Raw genomic sequence first — 19,338 nt, forward strand, 5'->3', positions numbered from 1 at the left:
GAGCTGTCTCAGTCATGTCTGCATGATTCCCGAACCCGTAGGGTCTACACACTTAAGGTTCGGTGACGCTAGGGTTATTAGGAAGACTTGTAAGTGATTACTGAATGTTGTTAGGAGTCCCGAATGAGATCCCGGACGTCACGAGGAGTTCCGGAATGGTCCGGAGGTGAAGATTTATATGTGGGAAGTTGTCATACGGTCACCGGAAAAGTTTGGGGGCTTATCGGTATTGTACCGGGGCCACCGGAGGGATTCCGAGGGTCCACCTCTCTCGGAGGGCCTCATGGGCTGTAGTGGGCAGGGAACCAGCCCCTAGAGGGCCGGGTGCACCCCCCCTTGGGCCCATGCGCCTAGGGTTTGGGGGGGGGGGGGACCCTAGAGGGGGCACCCTCCTTGCTTGGGGGGCAAGCCCCCTCCCCTTGGCCGCCCCCCCTCTACATCTCATCTAGAGGGGGCCGGCCCCCTTCCCCCTTCCCCTACAAATAGAGGGGCGAGGGGAGGGCTACTGCACACCACATCCAAGGCGCAGCCCCTCCCCTCCCCAACGCCTCTCCTCCTCAGTTAAGAGCTTGGCGAAGCCCTGCCGGAGTACTGCCTCTCCACCACCACCACGCCATTGTGCTGCTGCTGGAGCTCTCTTCCTCAACCTCTCCCTCCTCCTTGCTGGATCAAGGCACGGGAGACGTCTCCGCTCTGTACGTGTGTTAAACACGGAGGTGCCGTCCGTTTGGCACTAGGATCTTCGGTGATTTGGATCACTACGAGTACGACTCCATCAACCCCGTTCTCTTGAACGCTTCTGCTCGCGATCTACAAGGGTATGTAGATGCACTCCTATCTCTCTTGTTTCTACATGACTCCATAGATTGATCTTGGTGATGCATAGAATTTTTTTTATTTTCTGCAACGATCCCCAATAGTGGCATCATGAGTTAGGTCTATGCGTAGTTTCTATGCACGAGTAGAACACAATTTTGTTGTGGGCGTAGATGTTGTCAATTTACTTGCCACTACTAGTCTTATCTTGTTTTGGTGGCATCGTGGGATGAAGCGGCCCGGACCGACCTTACACGTACGCTTACGTGAGACAGGTTCCACCAACTAACATGCACTAGTTGCATAAGGTGGCTAGCGGGTGTCTGTCTCTCCCACTTTAGTCGGATCGGATTCGATGAAAAGGGTCCTTATGAAGGGTAAATAGAAATTGGCATATCACGTTGTGGTTTTGACGTAGGTAAGAAACATTCTTGCTAGAACCCTATTGCAGCCACGTAAAAACATGCAACAACAATTAGAGGACATCTAACTTGTTTTTGCAGCATATGCCTTGTGATGTGATATGGCCAAAAGGATGTGATGAATGATATATATGTGATGTATGAGATTGATCATGTTCTTGTAATAGGAATCACGACTTGCATGTCGATGAGTATGACAACCGGCAGGAGCCATAGGAGTTGTCTTAATTATTGTATGGCCTGTGTGTCATTGAATAAACGCCATGTAATTACTTTACTTTATTGCTAAACCGTTAGCCATAGTAGTAGAAGTAATCGTTGGTGTGACAACTTCATGAAGACACGATGATGGAGATCATGATGATGGAGATCATGGTGTCATGCCGGTGACGATGATGATTATGGCACCCCGAAGATGGAGATCAAAAGGAGCAAAATGATATTGACCATATCATGTCACTATTTGATTGCATGTGATGTTTATCATGTTTTTGCATCTTATTTGCTTAGAACGACGATAGTAAATAAGATGATCCCTCATAATAATTTCAAGAAAGTGTTCCCCCTAACTGTGCATCATTGCGAAAGTTCGTTGTTTTGAAGCCTAGCATGTACAGACATGGCCTCGGAAGACAGATTTACACATGAAAAACACTTAGGTTGACTTGACGAGCCTAGCATGTACAGACATGGCCTCGGAACACAAGAGACCGAAAGGTCGAACATGAGTCGTATAGAAGATACGATCAACATGAAGATGTTCACCGATGATGACTAGTCTGTCTCACGTGATGATTGGACACGACCTAGTTGACTCGGATCATGGATCACTTAGATGACTAGAGGGGTGTCTATCTGAGTGGGAGTTCATTCAATAATTTTATCCTAATGGCAGAATTGTCTGGATGTCTGAAGGAACGAGATACCAATCAACTATTGAGGAATGGGACAATCTGATAAATGCCCCAGAGGAGAAAGAAGATGACTTGGATGTCTACTCCAAGAAGAAGAAGGATCACAATTCCATGTCCCATATGTACAAGGAGATCCCAGACAAGGCACTTGAGACTTTCAAGTTTGGGTCTGTACATATTCTTCTATCAGGGCTGCCTACGATCAACTGGATCCTTAGGCACACTCTTTTGCCCAAGTCAGGTGACCATAACATGATCAAAGGGCATGCAATTAATTTGCTACACATATTTGATGTGCCACAGAAATTCAAGGTCATGAGCCTCATGGTTGAGACTATCAAGAGGACAACAGTAGACCAAAAGAGAAGTTGTGGGTATGCCCCACAAATCCAAGAGCTGATCAACTCAAAGATGGGCACATGAAAATACCAGTTGGATAAGGAACACTTTGTTCTCTATCCAGACTTTGAGGACAATCAAGTTGTGATGAATGAGAATGAACCATCCTCAGTGCAAGCTCAAGAGAAGAAGGAGAAGGCAAAGAAGGAGAAGGCTGCCAAGATGCCAACTCTAGAGGAGGCGTCTGAGTACTTTTTGAAGAGCAAGCAGGACCAGCTTGGTTACTTGATAGCATCAACTCTAAGGATTGAGAAGGGGTTGGCCACCCTAACTCAAAACCAGGAGAGCCTGGAAAGAATCATGGAACAAAAATTCTATGATTTAGATGTCAAAGTAACTGAGATTCAGTCAGTTGTGGAGCAGCTACAGGATGACATGCATGAGAGGAAGGGCAGGACAACTACTGATGCATTTGCCAGAGTGCCTCGAGCTCAGAGATCAGCTGCAGAGCCAGTGACAGACACAAGAGCCACTTCATCTGCACCAGCTACAGCTCCAGTGCAACCAGCTCCAGCACCAACTCCTTCAGCTCCATCCACAACAACTGAAGTCTTCGTCCAAGGAGCCATCTCTACACCACAAACTGAAGACCAAGCCTGAGAGATGAAATAGTACCATGCATTTGCTAGGAACTTTTTGGTAACTTGTTGCCAAAGGGGGAGAAAAATGTATAGATCATAGGCTTCGAGAGAGAGAGAGAGTTTGCTTTTGTTCTCTCTTGTCTTCGTGGTTGAACTTTATTTGCTTTTGCTTGCTTGAGATACTATGCTATTGTCTGTGAGACATTGATGATCATGTGTTTGATCATAAGCTACACTTATGCTTGTTAGATGATATTATCTTATTTATCTTTGTATGATCATTCACTTTGCTTGGTGATGAGTGCATGTATTCAATCTTTATTATTTTGAGTGCTCCACCAAGATGTATGTGACATGGAAGAGTAACTCATGAGCCTAATTCCTTGTGCATTTGCAGTCCAAAGCAAATCTTAAACTATGCACAAATTTAGGGGGAGCTCTTGCTTATCACATACTTCTCAAAGCGACGATGTTTTTTCAATCTTATTATCATTTGTCGAAGCTTTGATCTATATGTTGTCATCAATTACCAAAAAGGGGGAGATTGAAAGTGCAACTATCCCTAGGTGGTTTTGGTAATTCATAACAACATACAGCTCATTAATACTATTCCAAGACAAATATTTCAGGAAAGCTCAATGAATGGCATGGCATGGATGATGAAAGTGGATCCCTCAAAATATTAAGGAGAAAAGGATTGGCTCAAGCTCAAAAGCTCAAGACTCTACATTTTATATTTTAGTGATCCAAGATCACATTGAGTCTATAGGAAAAGCCAATACTATCAAGGAGGGATGAGGTGTTGCTTGATGAGTTTCTTGCTTCAAGTGCTTAGTGATATGCTCCAAAAACCCTCAACTACTTTCTCATATCCACATATGACCTAAACCCAAAGTCAAACTCGGCCCCACCGATTCATTCTATCCGGCGCCACCAAGTTCAGATGTCATAGCCACTGCCACAAACCCTAGGCAAACCGGTCTCACCGATAGGGATCTCGGTCTCACCGAGATGGGATTGTCATCTCTCTGTTTCCCTTTGTAACGTTTCGGTCTAACCGAAGTGAGCGATCGGTCCCACCGGGATTGCAATGTAAACTCTCTATTTCCTTTTCGTAACATTTCGATCTCACCGAAATGAGCGAATCGGTCCCACCGAGTTTATCTGACCAACTCTATGGTTAGCTAATTACCAAAATCGGTCTCACCGAGTTTGTGTAATCGGTCTCACCGAGATTACGTTATGCTCTAACCCTAACCATATCGGTCCTACCAGTTGCATGTCGGTCCCACCGAAATCACTAACGGTCACTAGGTTTACTAAATCGGTCTGACCGAGTTTGTTGATTCGGTCCCATCGAGATTGGTAAATTGTGTGTAACGGTTAGATTTTGTGTGGAGGATATATATACCCCTCCACCTCCTCTTCATTCGTGAAGAGAGCCATCAGAACAAACCTACACTTCCAACTTAGCATTTCTGAGAGAGAACCACCTACTCATGTGTTGAGGCCAAGATATTCCATTCCTACCATATTAATCTTGATCTCTAGCCTTCCCCAAGTTGCTTTCCACTCAAATCTTCTTTCCACCAGATCCAAATCCTGTGAGAGAGAGTTGAGTGTTGGGGAGACTATCATTTGAAGCACAAGAGCAAGGAGATCATCATCAACGCACCATTTGTTACTTCTTGGAGAGTGGTGTCTCCTAGATTGGCTAGGTGTCACTTGGGAGCCTCCGATAAGATTGTGGAGTTGAACCAAGGAGTTTGTAAGGGCAAGGAGATCACCTACTTTGTGAAGATCTACCGCTAGTGAGGCAAGTCCTTCGTGGGCGACGGCCATGGTGGGATAGACAAGGTTGCTTCTTCGTGGACCCTTCTTGGGTGGATCCCCCCGTGGACTCGCGCAACCGTTACCCTTCGCGGGTTCAAGTCTCCATCAACGTGGATGTACGATAGCACCACCTATCGGAACCACGACAAAAACATCCGTGTCTCCAATTGCATTTGAATTCTCCAAACCCTTCCCTTTACTTTCTTGCAAGTTTCATGCTTTAAATTCCGCTGCTCATATACTCTTTGCATGCTTGCTTGAATTGTGTGAAGATTGCTTGACTTGTGCTAAGTTTGCTAAAATCTGCCAAAGACTAAAATTGGGAAAAGGTTAAGTTTTTAATTGGTCAAGTAGTCTAATCACCCCCCCCCTCTAGACATACTTCAAGGTCCTACAGCGTTCCTAGAGAAAACCAAGCTAAAAGACGATGGCAGCAACTACACAGACTGGGTCCGGAACTTGAGGATCATCCTCATAGCTGCCAAAAGAGCATATGTCCTAGATGCACCGCTAGGTGAAGCACCCGTTTTCCCCGCAACTCAAGACGTTATGAACGCCTGGCAGTCGCGTCTTGATGACTACTCCCTCATTCAGTGCGGCATGCTTTACAGCTTAGAACCGGGGCTCCAAAAGCGTTTTGAGCAACACAGAGCATATGGGATGTTCGAAGAGCTGAAAATGATTTTCCAAGCTCATGCCCGGGTCGAGAGATATGAAGTCTCCGACAAGTTCTACAGTTGTAAGATAGAGGAAAATAGTTCTGTCAGTGAGCACATACTCAAAATGTCTGGGTTGCACAACCGCTTGTCCCAGCTGGACATTAACCTCCCGGATGAGGCGGTCATTGACAGAATCCTTCAGTCGCTCCCACCTAGCTACAAGAGCTTTGTGATGAACTACAATATGCAGGGGATGGTGAAAACTATTCCTGAGGTATTTTCAATGCTGAAATCGGCGGAGGTAGAAATCAAAATGGAACATCAAGTGTTGATGGTCAATAGAACCACTAGTTTCAAGAAAGGCAAGGGTAAGAAGAACTTCAAGAAGGACGGCAAGGGAGTTGCCGCGCCCGGTAAGCCAGTTGCCGGGAAGAAGCCAAAGCATGGACCCAAACCTGAGACTGAGTGCTTTTATTGCAAGGGAAGCGGACACTGGAAGCGGAACTGCCCCAAGTACTTAGCGGACAAGAAGGCCGGCAACACCAAAGGTATATGTGATATACATGTAATTGATGTGTACCTTACCAATACTCGTAGTAGCTCCTGGGTATTTGATACCAGTGCGGTTGCTCATATTTGTAACTCAAAATAGGAGCTGCGGAATAAGCGGAGACTGGCGAAGGACGAGGTGACGATGCGCGTCGGGAATGGTTCCAAGTTCGATGTGATCGCTTTCGGCACGCTACCTCTACATTTACCTACGGGATTAGTTTTAAACCTCAATAATTGTTATTTAGTGCCAGCTTTGAGCATGAACATTGTATCTGGATCTCGTTTAATACGAGATGGCTACTCATTTAAATCCGAGAATAATGGTTGTTCTATTTATATGAGAGATATGTTTTATGGTCATGCCCCGCTGGTCAATGGTTTATTCTTAATGAATGTCGAATGTGACGTAACACACATTCATAGTGTGAATACCAAAAGATGTAAGGTTGATAACGATAGTCCCACATACTTGTGGCACTGTCGCCTTGGTCACATTGGTGTCAAACGCATGAAGAAGCTCCATATAGATGGACTTTTGGAGTCTCTTGATTTCGAATCATTTGACACGTGCGAACCATGCCTCATGGGTAAAATGACTAAGACTCCGTTCTCCGGAACAATGGAGCGAGCAACCAACTTATTGGAAATTATACATACTGATGTGTGCGGTCCAATGAGCGTTGAGGCTCACGGTGGCTATCATTATGTTCTCACTCTCACTGATGACTTAAGTAGATATGGGTATGTCTACTTGATGAAACACAAGTTTGAGACATTTGAAAGGTTCAAGGAATTTCAGAATGAGGTATAGAATCAACGTGACCGAAAAATAAAGTTCTTATGATCAAATCATGGAGGAGAATATTTAAGTCACGAATTTGGTACGCACTTAAGGAAATGTGGAATCGGTTCACAACTCATGCTGCCTGGAACACCTCAGCGTAACGGTGTGTCCGAACATCGTAATCGCACTCTATTGGATATGGTGCGATCTATGATGTCACTCACCGATTTACCGCTATCATTTTGGGGATACGCTCTAGAGACAGCTATATTCACTTTAAATAGGGCACCGTCTAAATCCGTTGAGACGACACCGTACGAATTATGGTTTGGGAAGAAACCTAAGTTGTCATTTCTAAAAGTTTGGGGATGCTTATGTCAAGAAACTTCAACCTGAAAAGCTCGAACCCAAGTCGGAAAAATGCGTCTTCATAGGATACCCTAAGGAAACCATTGGGTATACCTTCTACCTTAGATCCGAAGGCAAGATCTTTGTTGCCAAGAACGGGTCCTTTCTGGAGAAAGAGTTTCTCTCGAAAGAAATAAGTGGGAGGAAAGTAGAACTCAATGAAGTACTACCTCTTGAACCGGAAAGTAGCGTAGCTCAGAAAGATGTTCCTGTGGTGCCTGCACCGACTAGAGAGGAAGTTAGTGATGATGATCAAGGTACTTCGGATCAAGTTGCTACTGAACTTCGAAGGTCCACAAGGACACGTTCCACACCAGAATGGTATGGCAACCCTGTCTTGGAAATCATGTTGTTAGACAACGGTGAACCTTCGAACTATGAAGAAGCGATGGCGGGCCCAGATTCCAACAAATGGCTTGAAGCCATGCAATCCGAGATAGGATCCATGTATGAAAACAAAGTATGGACTTTGACAGACTTGCCCGATGATCGGTGAGCGATAGAAAATAAATGGATCTTTAAGAAGAAGACGGACGCGGATGGCAATGTTACCATCTATAAAGCTCGACTTGTCGCTAAGGGTTATCGGCAAGTTCAAGGAGTTGACTACGATGAGACTTTCTCTCCCGTAGCGAAGCTGAAGTCCGTCCGAATTATGTTAGCAATTGCCGCATACTATGATTATGAGATATGGCAAATGGACGTCAAAACGGCATTCCTTAACGGCTATCTTAAGGAAGAATTGTATATGATGCAGCCGGAAGGTTTTGTCGATCCTAAGAATGCTAACAAGGTATGCAAGCTCCAGCGCTCCATCTATGGGCTGGTGCAAGCATCTCGGAGTTGGAACATTCGCTTTGATGAAATGATCAAAGCGTTTGGGTTTATGCAGACTTATGGAGAAGCCTGCGTTTACAAGAAAGTGAGTGGGAGCTCTGTAGCATTTCTCATATTATATGTAGATGACATACTTTTGATGGGAAATGATATAGAACTTTTGGACAGCATTAAGGCCTACTTGAATAAGTGTTTTTCAATGAAGGACCTTGGAGAAGCTGCTTACATATTAGGCATCAAGATCTATAGAGATAGATCGAGACGCCTCATAGGTCTTTCACAAAGCACATACCTTGATAAGATATTGAAGAAGTTCAATATGGATCAGTCCAAGAAGGGGTTCTTGCCTGTGTTGCAAGGTGTGAAATTGAGCTCGGCTCAATGCCCGACCACGGTAGAAGATAGAGAAAAGATGAGTGTCATCCCATATGCCTCGGCTATAGGGTCTATTATGTATGCCATGCTGTGTACCAGACCTGATGTAAACCTTGCCGTAAGTTTGGTAGGAAGGTACCAAAGTAATCCCGGCATGGAACACTGGACAGCGGTCAAGAATATCCTGAAGTACCTGAAAAGGACTAAGGATATGTTTCTCGTTTATGGAGGTGACGAAGAGCTCGTCGTAAAGGGTTACGTCGACGCTAGCTTCGACACAGATCTGGATGACTCTAAGTCACAAACCGGATACGTGTATATTTTGAATGGTGGGGCAGTAAGCTGGTGCAGTTGCAAGCAAAGCGTCATGGCGGGATCTACATGTGAAGCGGAGTACATGGCAGCCTCGGAGGCAGCGCATGAAGCAATCTGGATGAAGGAGTTCATCACCGACCTAGGAGTCATACCCAATGCGTCGGGGCCGATCACTCTCTTCTGTGACAACACTGGAGCTATTGCCCTTGCCAAGGAGCCCAGGTTTCACAAGAAGACCAGGCACATCAAGCGTCGCTTCAACTCCATTCGTGAAAATGTTCAAGATGGAGACATAGATACTTGCAAAGTGCATACGGATCTGAATGTCGCAGATCCGTTGACTAAACCTCTTCCGCGAGCAAAACATGATCAACACCAGAACTCTATGGGTGTTCGATTCATCACAATGTAACTAGATTATTGACTCTAGTGCAAGTGGGAGACTGTTGGAAATATGCCCTAGAGGCAATAATAAAATGATTATTATTATATTTCCTTGTTCATGATAATTGTCTATTATTCATGCTATAATTGTGTTATCCAGAAATCTAATACATGTGTGAATACATAGACCACAACATGTCCCTAGTGAGCCTCTAGTTGACTAGATCGTTGATCAACAGATAGTCATGGTTTCCTGACTATGGACATTGGATGTCATTGATAACGGATCACATCATTAGGAGAATGATGTGATGGACAAGACCCAATCCTAAGCATAGCACAAGATCGTGTAGTTCGTTTGCTAGAGCTTTTCTAATGTCAAGTGCTTTGGGTGTAACTCCCGGATACCATAGGAGTGCTTTGGGTGTACCAAACGTCACACATAACTGGGTGGCTATAAAGGTATACTACAGGTATCTCTGAAAGTGTCTGTTGGGTTGACGCGGATCGAGACTGGGATTTGTCACTCCGTATGACGGAGAGGTATCTCTGGGCCCACTCGGTAATGCATCATCATAATGAGCTCAATGTGACCAAGTGGTTGGTCACGTGATCATGCATTACGTGACGAGTAAAGTGACTTGCCGGTAACGAGATTGAACGAGGTATTGGGATACCGACGATCGAATCTCGGGCAAGTAATGTACCGATTGACAAAGGGAATTGTATACAGGATTACTTGAATCCTCGACATCGTGGTTCATCCGATGAGATCATCATGGAACATGTGGGAGCCAACATGGGTTTCCAGATCCCGTTGTTGGTTATTGGCCGGAGAGCTGTCTCGGTCATGTCTGCATGATTCCCGAACCCGTAGGGTATACACACTTAAGGTTCGGTGACGCTAGGGTTATTAGGAATACTTGTAAGTGATTACCGAATGTTGTTAGGAGTCCCAGATGAGATCCTGGACGTCACGAGGAGTTCCGGAATGGTCCGGAGGTGAAGATTTATATGTGGGAAGTTGTCATACGGTCACCGGAAAAGTTCGGGGGCTTATCGGTATTGTACCGGGGCCACCGGAGGGATTCCAGGGGTCCACCAGGAGGGGCCACCTCTCTCGGAGGGCCTCATGGGCTGTAGTGGGCAGGGAACCAGCCCCTAGAGGGCTGGGCGCACCCCCCCTTGGGCCCATGCGCCTAGGGTTGGGGGGGGGACCCTAGAGGGGGCGCCCCCCTTGCTTGGGGGGCAAGCCCCCTCCCCTTGGCCTCCCCCTCTAGATCTCATCTAGAGGGGGCCGGCCCCCTTCCCCCTTCCCCTATAAATAGAGGGGCGAGGGGAGGGCTGCACACCACATCCAAGGCGCAGCCCCTCCCCTTCCCAACACCTCTCCTCCTCCGTTAAGAGCTTGGCGAAGCCCTGCCGGAGTACTGCCTCTCCACCACCACCACGCTGTCATGCTGCTGCTGGAGCTCTCTTCCTCAACCTCTCCCTCCTCCTTGCTGGATCAAGGCGTGGGAGACGTCTCCGCTCCGTATGTGTGTTGAACGCAGAGGTGCCGTCCGTTCGACACTAGGATCTTCGGTGATTTGGATCAGTACGAGTACGACTGCATCAACCCCATTCTCTTGAACGCTTCCGCTCGCGATCTACAAGGGTATGTAGATGCACTCCTATCTCTCTCGTTGCTAGATGACTCCATAGATTGATCTTGGTGATGCGTAGATTTTTTTTAATTTTCTGCAACGATCCCCAACACTCACATCCTCCTCGGAGGCAGGTAAGTAGTTGCTGTCTTCCGAGTCCTCGTGATCAACGTGTTCGGGGCTGTAGTGACCCTCCTCCCTCTCGTCCTGATCAGATGTGGGTTCAACGGGGTGGTCATGGTCTTCAGCGTTTTCCGGAGTTTCATTATCTCCGGTGTCGGTATGACTATCCTTTTCCCGACGCGATCGTGAGCGGCGCCGCTGGCGCCGGCGCTTTGGTGGTTCATCGACGGGCTTGTCCTTGCTTGGATCTCGAGTGCCATCATCGTCCTTCATCTCAAGAGTGTCCACCATGTATACATCGTAGGTAGAAGTGGCCGTCCAGCGCCCAGTGATAGGCGGGTTTTGGCTTTGTTCGACGTCGACATCATCGTCCATGCCGTCGATGTCTTTGGAGGCGTAGTCTAGCATGTTAATTAAATCGTCGATAGTGGCTATTAAGTGGGTGGTGGGTGGGGTATAAAATTCCCCAACCTCAGCCCCCAGCCTGTGCTAGGTGTAGTTTGGAGGCAAGGCTTCCGTAATGGCGAGGGATTGTATTAAGCCCAGTGCTTCGTCTAAGAGCGAAAGGTGGATATGAGTCTACGGATCTGTGTGGCCGGGCACTAGATCGATCAAGATGGATGCAGACCTCGACCGTTCAAAGTTACCACCCAGAGATGAGTCCGACTCTCCGATGACTGGGAGAGTCCCGTTTGACTCCGGGTTTACCAACGACGCGATCGCATCTGGGTCTCCGGATGAGAGTTCCATGATAGGATAGAGTCTGGTGGGGTTGATCCTCTCATTGCCGGACAACACAATCTGCCCCGGATCTAAGGCCGAGGCAGGTGTGAACATTGACCCCTGGACGGGATCTGATAGTGGATCCGAAGGGCCCTCTTCATGAGGGTGGGGAGCGGCAGTCGGGGCCGCGAACCCCTCGAAGATCAGATCTCCTCGGATATCAGCGACATAATTCAAGTTCCCAAACCTGATCTAGTGACCGGGGGCGTAACTGTCGACCTGATCAAGGTGACCGACCGAGTCAGCACGTAGCACGAAGCCGCCGAACACAAAGACCCATCCAGGGAGAAAAGTCTCCTGGACACAGCATCATCGTTGATGAAGAGGCGCGCCATCAATCCTTTTGTTGACAATACATTAGAGCTCTCAATGAAAGCACCAATGTCGGTGTCAAAACCGGCAGATCTCGAGTAAGGGTGCCCAAGTTGTGCGTCTAAGGATCGATGGTAACAATTGACGAAGGGACACAATGTTTACCTAGGTTCGGGCCCTCTTAAAGGAGGTAAAACCCTACGTCCTGCTTGATTGTATTCGATGAGTATATGGGTTACAAGAGTTGATCTACCTCGAGATCGTAATGGCTAAACCCTAGCTTGTCTAGACTATGAATATTATGATCCCGCCTCCGGTCTAAACCCTCCGGTTTATATAGACACCGAAGGGGCCTAGGGTTGCACAGAGTCGGTTTACAGAGAAAGGAAATAGCATATCCGGACACCCAATCTTGCCGTTCATGCATACAGGAGTCCTAACCGGACACCGGAGGTGGTCTTCTTCCTTCATCTTTACAACCCATCAGTCCGGCCCATATTAAATAGGCCGGACGCCCGAGGACCCCCTAGTCCAGGACTCCCTCAGGGGTGTCAGTCAGCTTGCTTTCTGATTCTTCTTCAGTCTCACCGTCTGCGTCGCTACCGTTGTGACTATGGGGGGATGTTGAGTATATGATTATTAGGAAGTATAGAATAGACTAGGATTTGTCCTGTATTGTCTTGTACTCCAAGTTGATCATTGTACTCCTATATATATGCCCACGAGACTAAAGCAATAAACATCAATCATATTCTACCAATCCATCTCTATTCCCTTCTAACATAAACAACCTAGGGCAATGTAATTCTAGTCTGTCATGAAATGAAACAAATATTATGTTTCATCCTGTGTAACTTAAACCAATTTATTTTTCCAAACATATCAACACACATAGCTGTATTATTCCCCTTGCAAGATTCAAGATCGTACTATTTTAGACCACATCAACTTAATATATCCAACGTATAGCGACTACAAACCAAAGAAAGCACTTGAATCAAGAATACTCAAAAGAAAACGACGAGTGACGAGATTTGTGAAGCATTGTCATTTACAAACTGTTGTACAAGAACAAACAATTATGGACAAGAAATATATAAGTACAACCAATCTTTTCGGCGAATCTTCGATAGAAGTGGAGTGGTGTTGTTGATTCCTTTGATCTTCTCAAGTACACAAGAAGAATAAGAAATCTTCCTCCATGGTTGCATTTCCTGTAAAATGCTAGCGAAGTAAAAGAACAGACAGGGACCAAGACCAAAAGCAACCTATGTATATGATGTAAATGAATTGTTTTCCTTGCGGCTTATATTTGTTTAGGTTAGATTCACTTATCGTACATTAACCTGCCCCACATGAACAATTATGCGACCTCACAAGAAAAGTTATACAATTTTGATATACATTGCATTACCGACATATACGAACTATTATACAAGATGAAAACGCTATATACACAAACAAATATCAAATCTTGGCGCACATCGGCGACCACAATCTGCATGCCCCGTGCACATACCTGCCACATATATCCTCCCCTCCAACCAATATGACCTTGTGTTCACAGCTAACGATCAAACATCTGCACACACAAAAAAATACTACTTTGGCCCCCAACAAAACTAGTGAGGTTATCAATCTCATTAGCTTTGCTACTTAATATAAATAAAGAAATTTAAAAGCACAAGTGTATGGAAGATTCGGTTGTAGGCAAAAGCAAAATAAAACATAAATTACGATTGAAAGATTATAGGAAGTCGCAAACATAAACATAAAAACGTAAAGGAATATTTTTCCTTGCTGAAGTACTATTTGGTTTCTGCTACTCCATGTTACATTGACTGACCCATCTCAGAGATACAGCCGTACCACATTGCATCTGGCATTAAATGGAAGCATTTGAAACTCAAACCCATGTCATGAAATTTACAGCAGAATCCAGGACGCCGAGGATCTCCAAAACTATGCCATTTCGGGGAGCAGCATCCGGAAGAGAGAGGAGAGAGAGGGAGAGTCAGAAAGCTAAAAAAAGCAGCGAGCAATCTAGTGGTGTAGCGAGGCGAGCCCTTGCTGCGTCCCTCCCCTTCCTCCGTTTCCCACCCCTCCAAAAAAATTCACCTCACGCCCCCGGGCCCCGGGCCTCCCCCCCGCGCCGACGACCCCCGAAGCTCCCAGAGGCTTCTAGGGCCTCGCCGCCGCCGCCGCCGCCGCCGTCCCCCCTTCCACCAATCGCCGCCTCCGGCAGCGGCGAGGCCGCTTCGCAGACGGCGGAGGGACGGTGCTAGGGTTTGCAGCCGCGGCAGCCGGCGCCCGCGGAGGAGGATGCATATGATGCGGCGGCTCAAGAGCATCGCCTCCGGCCGCTCCTCCGTCTCCGATCCGGTGCGCATGCTCGATCTGTCCCCGCCCCTTCCCCCGGCCAGCGATTCGCGGCGCAGCTGCATTCGCCATCAATGACATGGAAACCGTGGCGCTGGTTCGTTTTTGCGCGATTTTCCTAGTCTTGCTCGAGCAGCAGCATCGTGGTTCATTCGTTGGCTTGATTAGTTGCTATTGGGCGAAAAAAATTAAAAAAATGCATGTTGCGCTGTCAGGTGGAAAATGCTTCAGTTTGCTTTCGTCGGATTTGGCATTCAGCTAGGTGCGCTTTAAAGGTGGCGGTTTGCTTCTGCTTTTGTTTGACGTGTGCGATGAAAACGATGCTAGCATTTTTTAGTCGCTAATAATGCTTTAGCACCGTAAATTTTTTATTTCCGAATAAGCCCGATTCATCCATTTTATAGGTTCATTTTTGCCCTCAAACGACTGCAAGGCTGGATTCCACTATTGTAAAGATGATGGAACCGCAGAGTGCCAGCATTCATATGCAAAAGAAAGTCGCAAGAACCGAGCTAGGAGTTCAGGCCAGCCATTTTATAGGTTCATGAAGATATTTGATGCTCCATTTCTACTCTGATAGTTGTTTGGTAGCTTGTTCAATTCATCGGTCATTCACGCGAAAATAGTTATCTACATGGATTGACCGGGAATTGGCTTACCATATAACTATTGCCGCTGGATCCTTTTTGCTTACGGTTCCAACCTCCTTTTCGAAGAAAAAGAAAGCATGCTCTGTGGAGCAGCTTTAGAAGTCTTCTTGTGGATATGGGCTTTATGAGTTACTCCCTCTGTCCCATAATATAAGTGTCAAAAACGCTCTTATATTACGGGATGGAGGGAGTACCCAACATTACAAACATTAAAAATGGAATGCATAGTTTGTTAAAAGATATTGGTATGTGTAATTCTTGATTGGTGGAAAAGTTTGATGGATGCAGTTTGTTGGTTATTGCTTGGGACTGCTAGAAAATGGCCTCCATCGTCGCAAGATCTATTAATTTTTGTGATTGCTAAATTGAAGTTTCCTTTTAGCCTCTCTATGCTTCTCCAGTTGTGAATACTTATTTGCAAATATTGTTGTTGTTAGGGTGGTGACTCTGGCTCAAAAAGGCCAAAATTTGATCAGGATGGATTGGGCGATATTGTCATTCAACCACATCTATCTGATGACAAACCTATGCATCTAGACCAAGAATCATCATCATCTCATAGAAATGCTGAGGCAAGCACATCTACTAGTATGAATCCTGCTAAAGCTGAAGAAACGGGTGCAGATCTTCCGAAAGGAATGAATGATATGACAATAAGCGATGATAAAGTTGATGGCCGTAATAATGATAAGGTATTTTGATTCTCCGCCCATGACTTGTTGACCTGATGCCATTTCTTCTTTTGCTGTTTATGTGATGGCTTTCTGACTATAGGATGCTGAAGGGGTTACCGTTGATGGAAATGGAACAGAAGCTGGCCAGATCATTGTGACAACAATAGGAGGTCAAAATGGGAAGCCAAAGCAGGTGATACCTTGATCAGTATCTTTGCTACTCTCATGCATATTCTACTGCCGGATTCTAGATGCAGTATTTCCATATTGGAAACCTTTGTATGGTCCATGGACTGTGAGTTTATTTGTTCTCGGGAACCCTTATTGGTAGAATTTTGCACTATGACACCATTTATGGGCATATACAGCATTTTTTTTCCTGATGGCTGAGTATTGTAGCTTCAAACTATTCTCTGGAATGTTTGTAACTTTGTACTACTGCATTTATTCCTCAGAACATTGGACGACCCAGTAATGATAATACTAATACTCCAACTGTTTTACAGAAGGTCTCATACATGGCAGAGCGCGTCGTTGGGACTGGTTCGTTTGGTGTAGTATATCAGGTGTGTTAATTTGCCGTCTTTTGCCCTTGTATATCACTACAGTTTCTGTTAGTGAATATTTCTAATGCTGGGCGTTGAAGTCATTGATAATATCTGGTACAACAGGCTAAGTGCTTGGAAACTGGAGAAACTGTTGCCATTAAGAAGGTGCTGCAGGATAAGAGATATAAGAACAGAGAGCTGCAAACAATGCAGTTACTTGACCATCCAAATGTAGTTCAGCTAAAGCATCACTTCTTTTCGACAACTGAGAGGGGTGAAGTGTACCTAAACCTTGTACTTGAATATGTCTCGGAGACAGTTTATCGTGTTGCCAAATATTATTGTCGGCTGAACCAGCGTGTACCCATACTATATGTTAAGCTGTATGCATATCAGGTTTGTGAAGATGTTCCATTGTAGTTTATATATTCTTTCAAAGAGTTATATTCGGTGATGCTCAAGAAGTTGTTTGTTGTTCCATCTTTGCATAGATGTGCCGGGCCCTTGCATATATCCATCGTGTTGTTGGTGTATGCCATCGAGATATTAAGCCGCAAAATCTGTTGGTAAGTTCATTAAAATTTTATTAGACATATCTTCTTGCTTGAACCGTGCAGTATCATTGCATGCTTGCAGGTTCCCTCCTCCAATGATGACTGCCTGCAATATTTTAAAATATTATTTGATTGTATCATAAGTAATGATCAACTAACTGCAATGGATTGATCTTCCAGGTCAATCCTCATACGCATCAACTTAAGCTTTGTGATTTTGGGAGTGCTAAAAAACTGGTATGCCTTTGTCACTTATTTTCTTGGTCTTGTGTTTTGACATGTATTTGACAGTACATGGCTCGATTTCAGGCCCCTGGAGAGCCAAACATCTCATACATCTGCTCGCGGTATTATAGGGCTCCTGAACTAATATTTGGAGCTACAGAGTACACCACAGCAATTGATATCTGGTCTGTTGGTTGTGTAGTAGCTGAGCTTCTGATTGGCCAGGTATAGAGTCTCATTCTAGAAGCTCAGTTTTCTTGCAGCCAAGTTCATTAGTTGAAGTTATGCTTACTTGAACAAGATCACTTGATTTTTGAGGACAATTAATTTTTGTTTATCATTATAGACCGTATTACTCCTTTTATAGCTGAAAGTAATAGTATTTAGTCACAAGAACAGTGGAGTTTCTCAACATTAGAGTGTGATCAGCAACATCTAGAAGGCCTCGTATCATATCATTGAACATATTTTGATAAGCAAATACTACTGCACAAATCAAGCTCTGTTAAATTACGCATATGTTATCAAATTCATTTGAAGTTGCTTCACTTTAGAGGGCTAATACTTTCATGGAAAAATCAAGTTGATAATTACTTTCCTGTCGACAATCTCTTTTCTGTACATGAGCTGGACTTTTTTGTTGAGTTCTCTTCTTTTGGGGGGAAATTGCAGCCTCTGTTTCCTGGAGAAAGTGGCGTTGATCAGTTGGTTGAAATTATAAAGGTTTGTATCCCCCGCCAAACCATTAAAGTCCAGTAATTAAGATCAGTAAGCTGAAGTCATCATTCCTTATCCCTATTCTAGATTTTGGGTACCCCAACAAGAGAAGAAATCAGATGCATGAACCCAAACTACTCTGAATTCAAGTTCCCTCAGATAAAAGCTCATCCCTGGCACAAGGTTAGTAACCTCTCTATATGTATTCAGTTAGCCGAGACCTCTGTAACCTGCTAACCTAATTTTCGTCCGCACGCAGCTTTTTGGTAAGCGCATGCCACCTGAAGCAGTTGATCTTGTGTCAAGGCTACTTCAGTACTCACCAAATCTGCGCTGCACAGCTGTAAGAATGGTTTTATCCTTGTGCTATTTGAACCAAGCTAGGAACAAATGAGCACAGATTCATTGCTTTCTAATGCTAAGTTCTACTTTTTTCTCTAGCTAAAGTACAATTTGATTGCTTCTAAGAAGAGTGTTGTGTTGTCCTGGCATCTATGAATCACAGCCCTACTAAATTCATGAATGAAGAAGAGACATCCTTGAAAAAGACGAGTGCTATTCTGACTAAGACATTTTTGCAGGTTGATGCTTGTGCCCATCCGTTCTTCGATGAACTGCGGGATCCCAAGACCTGCTTGCCAAATGGACGGCCATTACCACCATTGTTCAACTTCTCGGGAGCTGGTAAATAATAACCATACATAGACTCTGCAATTGTTTTGAACTGTAAAAACTAAAAACTACACCGTGCTGTTGAGCTTTTTGTTACGCTAACCTGATACAACCCATGGACATGTTGTGCTGCAGAGCTAGAAGGCCTCCCTGTTGAGCTGCTCCACCGGATCATTCCCGAACATATGAGGAAGTGAAGAAGTGGCGGCCGGAGAAGCATTATTTCTTGCCGCCACCTTAAGGGCGGAGACGGAACACCGCGAGCATATCCAAATGTCTGGTGGATTGATCTGGAGTAGATTCTCCGGCCGGCCCAGCCCGGCCTGGAGCTAGAGAAGGGCAACCACGGGCATGTGCCCAGGGCCCAGACACACACTGCTGTGGGCCCCTGTTTTAAGTGTATGTGTTTATGTCGTTTGATGAAAGAATAGTATGTTTGCTCGTTTCCAGCTTTCAGAATTTTCTCAGTGAAGCATGAAAATGATGATGTCACGCTTCGTATTGATATGGGATTCAAATTCGAATCCCATATCTGAGGCATTCATGGTGGATATTCTTCGTATTGATATGGGATTCGCTTTCGACCATCAAGGCCAGCATAATTATACATGCATTGCTTCTATGCAAGTGCAATCGAAGTACTCCTACAGATCACCAGATCTGGTAGTGGTATTGACAATCAAACTGGCTCCATTTAAAACAAGTGCCTCCGGTATGAATATGGTGATGCAAATTGTTTATTTATCTGGCCAACCGAGGCTTCCTTTCCGGTGCGA

General features: G+C 45.2%; 1 protein-coding gene across 1 annotated transcript; it reads left to right on the forward strand.

The window, feature by feature from the left end:
- The first annotated feature begins 14,179 nt into the window (after positions 1 to 14,179).
- LOC123124011 (shaggy-related protein kinase alpha) lies at positions 14,180 to 19,005 on the forward strand. The gene is made up of 13 exons (XM_044544709.1): positions 14,180 to 14,525; positions 15,610 to 15,864; positions 15,947 to 16,039; positions 16,353 to 16,412; positions 16,518 to 16,790; positions 16,886 to 16,960; positions 17,129 to 17,185; positions 17,258 to 17,398; positions 17,846 to 17,896; positions 17,978 to 18,073; positions 18,150 to 18,233; positions 18,472 to 18,574; positions 18,698 to 19,005. The coding sequence occupies exons 1-13, from the start codon at positions 14,466 to 14,468 to the stop codon at positions 18,757 to 18,759; spliced, it is 1,410 nt and encodes a 469-aa protein (XP_044400644.1). The 5' UTR covers positions 14,180 to 14,465; the 3' UTR covers positions 18,760 to 19,005.
- The last annotated feature ends 333 nt before the right edge of the window (positions 19,006 to 19,338 follow it).

This window comes from Triticum aestivum, chromosome 1B (assembly GCF_018294505.1).
Source record: "Triticum aestivum cultivar Chinese Spring chromosome 1B, IWGSC CS RefSeq v2.1, whole genome shotgun sequence".
Taxonomy (NCBI): domain Eukaryota; kingdom Viridiplantae; phylum Streptophyta; class Magnoliopsida; order Poales; family Poaceae; genus Triticum; species Triticum aestivum.

Bases quoted from the DNA above. Each gene is read 5' to 3' on its own strand.
- LOC123124011 (XM_044544709.1), top strand. From the start codon at position 14,466: ATGCATATGATGCGGCGGCTCAAGAGCATCGCCTCCGGCCGCTCCTCC. The intron at 18,074-18,149 runs GTTAGTAACCTC...GTCCGCACGCAG, and splicing joins AAGCTCATCCCTGGCACAAG to CTTTTTGGTAAGCGCATGCC. The intron at 18,575-18,697 runs GTAAATAATAAC...GTTGTGCTGCAG, and splicing joins GTTCAACTTCTCGGGAGCTG to AGCTAGAAGGCCTCCCTGTT.